The 7,093-nt window shown below is 39.5% G+C and overlaps 1 protein-coding gene across 1 annotated transcript; it reads left to right on the forward strand.

The window, feature by feature from the left end:
- The first annotated feature begins 563 nt into the window (after positions 1–563).
- Positions 564–4,708, forward strand: LOC121719933 (GTPase IMAP family member 6-like). Its single transcript, XM_042105702.1, has 3 exons — positions 564–648; positions 1,549–1,634; positions 2,218–4,708. The coding sequence occupies exons 2-3, from the start codon at positions 1,604–1,606 to the stop codon at positions 3,351–3,353; spliced, it is 1,167 nt and encodes a 388-aa protein (XP_041961636.1). The 5' UTR covers positions 564–648; positions 1,549–1,603; the 3' UTR covers positions 3,354–4,708.
- Positions 4,709–7,093: the final 2,385 nt, after the last annotated feature.

Raw genomic sequence — 7,093 nt, forward strand, 5'->3', positions numbered from 1 at the left:
AGAATAAGAAACTGCTCAAAAAGACCTATTAAATGTGTAATGATGCTTAATACAGATCTTGTTAAGCACATATACATACATCATACATACAGTACTCTGCTTGCAATAGTAAGTCCCCCCCCCCCCCCTACATACACAGCACATTATTTCATCAGGAAGCTTCTCCAACACACATCCCCAACATACTTACAGCACACTGTTGTACACCAGCATATGGTCTTTAGAGCCATGCATTGTACTGTATCATGATATCATGTAAGGCTATCATTATCAATATCAATAGGATATGCCACTACACACCATGGACAATACAATATGGCACAGCCATAATGGAAAGAGGTCATGATTACGTTTCGGACAGACAAAAGCACATGTTATGCAGTGAATGATAGAACATTCAAGCTCATCTTGAATCTGTGTAACATGGAATTGTGCAACAACATGGACTTTACATTTCTAAAATGGTCTACGACTGCCATTAAAATAATCCATAAAGCATTCACCATATCCCAAATTCACAAACATGAACCACTGAGTTAATATTTAACAGATATGTGACACGTGATCAGTTGTCACACAAGTGTCCGTGGTGCATTTGCTCGCACTTTCAATTCCTGAAATGGAGTAGCAGCAGCAGCAATAATAAAGGTAAGTTAATAGTTAATAGGTTCCTTTTGCAACATTTTATTCGTGTACTGTTCAGTTCAGTAACTCAACGCTCCTAAAACTTAGTCCTTTAATATGAGCTGGTTGTGCATTTCCCTTATTCGTATGTGGAGTACCGCTGTGAGTCACTTTATTCAACTAATATCACTCATTCCATAATGTTCTCAATCAGATTGAAGGCCTATGCAGTACCTTCATTGTGCTTTCGTCCCTTCTGTCAACTGTTCCAATTCACGGTTGATCATAGCACAGCAAGACCCACAACAGGCTCTTATCTGAGCCTCAAGACTTTGCCCAGGGCTTGTGGTCCTTATGAGTCACATGTTGCCTCTATAAAGGTTAAGCACTGGTGGAATCTGAATTCACAACTATACATGTTACAACTATTGCTTGAATCACTTTTCTTGTTTATGGTAAATTTACATCAAGATACTATGTTCTCGCGGGAGCACAATTTGAATTTGCTCAGCGAGTCACTCTGGCAATGAGTAATGATGCTCATTACTTATGTCCCTTGTATCGTGAGGCACCAATCACATTGACGTATGATATAGGTGGGCCCGAGGCAAGCTAAACAGATGGCGACAGCGCTGCAACATCGGAAAGTCCGGAATCAGTCAATAAACATTGGTCGTAGTGCTATCCAATTGCGTGCAGTGAGATTTTCAAATACATGCTTGGTGCCGCCCCTCGAGTTGGGCCATGACATTTAGTTTTACCTTAATCTTTCCAGTCTGGATTTCAAGGCTAGTGGTAGACCCTAGAAGCAACATCTCATTTGGCCATATTGCAGTGTTCATAATCATTTCACATCGAGAGGTCTACAAGGTTTTATTGTGCATTTTTATTTAATGGGAAGATAACTTATTGTGCTTTTTCCAGTTGGACATACAGGTTAACATTCAACCCATTGCTCCTACTTTAAACGTCAGAATTGATGGCTACCTGTTCAAAACGTCGATCTGGTGGTAAGTGGAAATATATTTACAACATAACATTTTTGTTTTGTTTTGTTGTTTGATTAACTGATTACCAAGTGAACTGGGGAAACTAAATATATCTCAGCATCACACTCAGAACTACTGTACATGGACAGCACATGTCCTATATCAACATCAGCATCACATTTAGAACTACTGTACATGGACAGCACATGTCCTATATCAACATCAGCATCACATTTAGAACTACTGTGCATGGACAGCACATGTCCTATATCAACATCACACTCAGAACTACTGAGCATGGATAGCACATGTCCTATATCAACATCACACTCAGAACTACTGAGCATGGACAGCACATGTCCTATATCAACATCAGCATCACATTTAGAACTATTGTGCATGGACAGCACATGTCCTATATCAACATCACACTCAGAACTACTGTGCATGGACAGCACATGTCCTATATCAACATCACACTCAGAACTACTGTGCATGGACAGCACATGTCCTATATCAAGTTTTCATGCTGTATATAATTTTTCAGTTAATCCAAAATAGTTCATCTTTCTTCCCCTCTCAAAAACTCCCTCTGTTTTTACAGAAGACACTCAAACTCTTCCAGAGGTTAGGATTGTGATGCTGGGCTTTCGAGATGCAGGGAAGAGTTCAGCAGGAAACACCATTCTGCAGGGAGACATGTTTGACCATCGCAAAACTGTTGAGAGTGTGAAAAGACAGGGAAAAATTGCTGGAAAACACGTCACTGTTATTAACACTCCAGGCTGGGGAAGGGAGCAGCTGCTTAAAGACAGCCCTGAGCTCATTAAAGAAAACATTATACTGAGCATGGCTCTGTGTCCCCCTGGTCCACACACTGTTCTCATAGTCGTCCGCATCGATGTAAAACTTACAGAAACAAACAGAAGGGCCATGCAAGAACACGTTGAGCTCCTTGGTGAACGTGTATGGAGTCACAGTATGGTGCTGTTCACCTGTGGTGACTGGCTTGGAGACACTTGCATTGAGAAATACATTGAGAGTGAAGGGAAGGTCATGGAATGGCTCGTGGAGAAATGTGGAAACAGGTACCATGTTATCAATAATGTTAACAAGGAGGACACATCTCAGGTTTTAGAACTTCTGGAAAAGGTTGAGGAGATGGTGAGAAGGAACAATGGGCAACAGTATGAAATAGACCGAAGGCGACTGGTAGAAATAGAACAGAGAAAGAGATCTTGTGAAGAAAAAGCAAAAAAAAGAATGATGAAAGGTGAGCAATATAAGCTGAATTGCCCAAAAGATGTTGGAATATTTCACAAGCCGAAGGAAGGTGCTATCGCAGATCTGACAGGAGCTCCTAGTCTAGATCTTGCTACGGAAGTGCCAGTTCCACAGCTTGGAGCAGACACTGAAATCTCCGCACTGGCTGTCACTGAAGGAACCGCAGCTAGAACTCCAACCTCTGATAATCCTGAGACAGAACATACCAGAACCTCTGAATCTGTTTCCACTGACAGAAAAGATGCTGCTGGACCTTCACTCACTTCCACTGACGAAGAAAATGTTGCTACATCACCCACACCCACTTCTAAAACCAGAGGAGCAGTCATCAGAACTTGTGTTGCTTCCAATGATGACAGGGATAGCACCGGATGTTCTGAAGTTCCCCTGGTCCCTACCAGGCAGTCTCGCAACCGAAGGCTCCCAGCAAGATATCAGAATTATCATATGTCTTGACATGAATAATGTGTCATAATGATGGCCAATGGTTTGCTTTGCCAAAGCATTTTTGTAACCAGACAGAGCTCTTCATTTAATAGTTTTTTTTTTTTTACTTATCCTTTGTTTAACCAGGGTAACCACATTGAGAATGGTTTATTGAGTGTTTTTTTATGTAGATGTGTGTATGGACGTTGTCAGCATGAGCAGGGAAAAAAGATGCAGTTACAGCTGCATTCAACGGAATCAGACCTGGCTACATGAACTCGTTAGAGCCTGTGAATAAACACACAAGGATACAAGGAGGTGTATTTATCACATACATAGAAATACTAGCGTAAAGCTTGTAGTGAAATTTTGCTTTGGTGTTCAGCTTTTTTTGTGCGAGTGTAAAGAAAGAAATATTTAATAAATAGCAAGAGATAAAGAGTATAAAGTGCAGTGTGTGTGCAGTCCATGGCCAAGTGAGTAAAAAGTGTAAGTGCTGTTTATTTAGTCTTGTGTGTTCAGGATACGGATGGCTTGAGGAAAGCAGCTCCTCCTCAGTCTCTCTGTAACATTGAGCTGTTGAGGTAATTGGAGGCCTTGGATCAGGGGGAGAAATCTCTTCACTGGCCATAGCTATAAGCAATTTTCATATGTACATTTTCCTTTTTTTATTTTTATATACTGTGTCCAAATGTCTTTTGTCTTTTACTTATAGTTTTTTAATTATTATTATTTTATGTTTATTTTATGTAAACATTGTGTTGGGATCTCATTGTCAATGTGTCAGTGTGTTAATCTAGTACAAATGCACATATCTTACCACCATAAATCTAAATGGATACAGGTATACAGGTCCTCATTTCTTGACAGGGTGTTCTGCAGAAAAGGCATAGGCTATAACTTCCCCCTTGTGCTGTTTTCTTTTCTGATTCTTTCACACCATGACGTTGACGGTTTATCATAGCACATAGGCTTCTAGGCTATATCAATAATCCTGACTCTCCCTTATGGTAGGCTAGTGGTGTCTCATTTCCAAGGGGAATATTTTCACCCTTATACCCAGGGAGCAAAAGGGGTTTTACAGACATGGAATGTTGTAAAGGGTTGTGACCCATAAATTATGTCTATAGGACCTTCAAAGATGGACCACAACCTGGTCAACTCACTACTGGAAACCTACAGTACAGGGAGGATTAAACAATGCAACCACTGCTGCTTTTAGCCCTTCAGAAGGGGAGTTACGGAACATTGTAACGGAATATTCTATTCCGCAACAATGTAAGATTGTAAAATTCCATGTTGAATTCAATGAACCCAGATCCTTGTAGATGGCTCTGAATGAACCCAGATACTCTTTAGAATGTTCAATTTCCAACATTCTACCTGCTTAAAGGAGAATTCCGGTGTGATATTGACCTAAAGTGTATCGAAACTTGATACCGAGTGTGAACGTATGTCTCATAGCCCATCTCGGCTTGTCCCCTGCACTCCAAAATCTGGCGCTAGTTAGCCGATGCTACCAACATCTTTTTCAATAGTGGTGCTTCGGCATCGGGCTAGCCATGCAAATAAATCACTGTTTTACACCCATTTACGAGGCTCAATGTATCTCCACACTTCATTGGTAGACTTCCGAGGGCCCTGACATTTAAAACGAGACATTGAGAACTTTGAAAAAGCACTGGTAGTTTACTTACAAGACGATTTATACAGACAGTATCTTCACAAAGTTTAGCGTTTGCAGCCATCTTGAATTTAGTCACGATAAGTCGAGCTACGAGTAAGAATGAACAGCTATGATAAGGGATCAGATTCCAAAAATAATTCAGTGGAAATGCATGGATTCCAGTTGCTGCTACTGGAAGAAACTGGAATCCATGCATTTCCACTGAATTATTTTTGGAATCTGATCCCTTATCATACCTGTTCATTCTTACTCCTTGCTCGACTTATCGTGACTAAATTCAAGATGGCTGCAAACGTTAAACTTCGTGAAGATACTGTCTGTATAAATCGTCTTGTAAGTAAACTACCAGTGCTTTTTCAAAGTTCTCAATGTCTCGTTTTGAATGTCAGGGCCCTAGGAAGTCTACCAATGAAGTGTGGAGATACATTGAGCCTCTTAAATGGGTGTAAAACAGTGATTTATTTGCATGGCTAGCCCGATGCCGAAGCACCACTACTGAAAAAGTTGTTGGTAGCATCGGCTAACTAGCGCCAGATTTTGGAGTGCAGGGGACAAGTCGAGATGGGCTATGAGACATACGTTCACACTCGGTATCATGTTTCAATACACTTTAGGTCAATATCGCACCGGAATTCTCCTTTAACGACACACAATCATACTTGCATGGTTGAATTCTATTGTTGAAATCTGTACAATATCTATTTATGCTAGAAATACTGAGCACACCTATCATGGAAAATAAGCTTTCAGATAATACCTTGCTTTTGCATGTAATCAAAATTAAAGGCTAAGTATTGCCTCCAAAATTCAAAAAATGCGCTTAAAATATTATAATTCTAAAACGTTCTATGGTAATCAGCCACATTTATTTTCCACCTCATGGAATTGGAAACCTTGGTCCTCAAAAAACAGACAATGAAAATATAGCATAGCAATTATGGCCCATTACACATCATAAGCATTTCATTCAAAGTGACCGTAGCCTATCCGATGTCCAGTTTCACTAGCCTAACTGATAAAAGAGGTCACGGTTGAGATCTGTTAGCCTAATTGGTGTTTTATGGTTCTGGTATAGGTTTTGTTTTCATATTTATTTAATTTAATACAATGTCTATTAATTGCACAAGTCATTGTCTGTTTTACAAAGTCACAAAGTAACAAGTTTACACAAGTCATTTTCTGTTTAAGAGTTAAAAAAGAGACGGCTCTTCCATTTTGTCATGGAAGTGGGAGATTCAATGGATTAGTCAATTCTCTCTTTCATACAGTAACATAAATTGGAAAATATAGGTGCATGAAGCCTAAATTAGAACATGCAAGTGTGCAGGAGTGCACCAGAATGTATCATCACATATTCTAAAACACACATAAATACACTACATCAATTAGGCAACATTATTTCCAACCACGGCCTATCTACAGAGTTTTGATAGGCCTACATAGGAGGATTTGTTCGTCCGCTTTGACAGTTTGATCTTTGTAGCCCAAACTGCCACCTTGTTTCATATGCATTGAAATACTATATTATAGTAAACTTGTGTTTCTTGCAAACAGCACTCACTGATGTACTTATTCTTACTGTACTCTTTTAAATTGTCCTTTAAAACTTGCTTTAGAACTTAAACTTTTTATCATGTTGTTAGTCGCTTTGGTTAAAAATGCTAGCCTAGAAATCTAGACGCACCCTATAGCGGCATTACATTTGCTGCCAGGGCTATAAAAATGCGTCAGCCAAATGTAATGTAATGTAATGATTCTACTGCTCCCTTACTTAGAGATTTATGTATATTTAGTGTTTTGTTTTTCTTATCTTCTACTGTCTCTATTGTGGAGTTTGGTTATATGTTTATACTTATATTTACCATTTCTGCTGTAAGTGCATGTTGTGTGTAATGTCTGTATGCTACTGAGACCTTGAATTTCCCCGTGGGGATCAATAAAGTATCTATCTATCTACTGTATCTATCTATCTATCTATCTAGATCCGTTGGTATTCATCTCCAACTGTTTTGTTGTTGTGCCCCTTCCCTGTTAACTTCTGCAAACAGTCCCAGATTTGGTTATTATTTCCCTTTGCTTCATC

Source organism: Alosa sapidissima, chromosome 10 (genome assembly GCF_018492685.1).
Source record: "Alosa sapidissima isolate fAloSap1 chromosome 10, fAloSap1.pri, whole genome shotgun sequence".
Taxonomy (NCBI): domain Eukaryota; kingdom Metazoa; phylum Chordata; class Actinopteri; order Clupeiformes; family Clupeidae; genus Alosa; species Alosa sapidissima.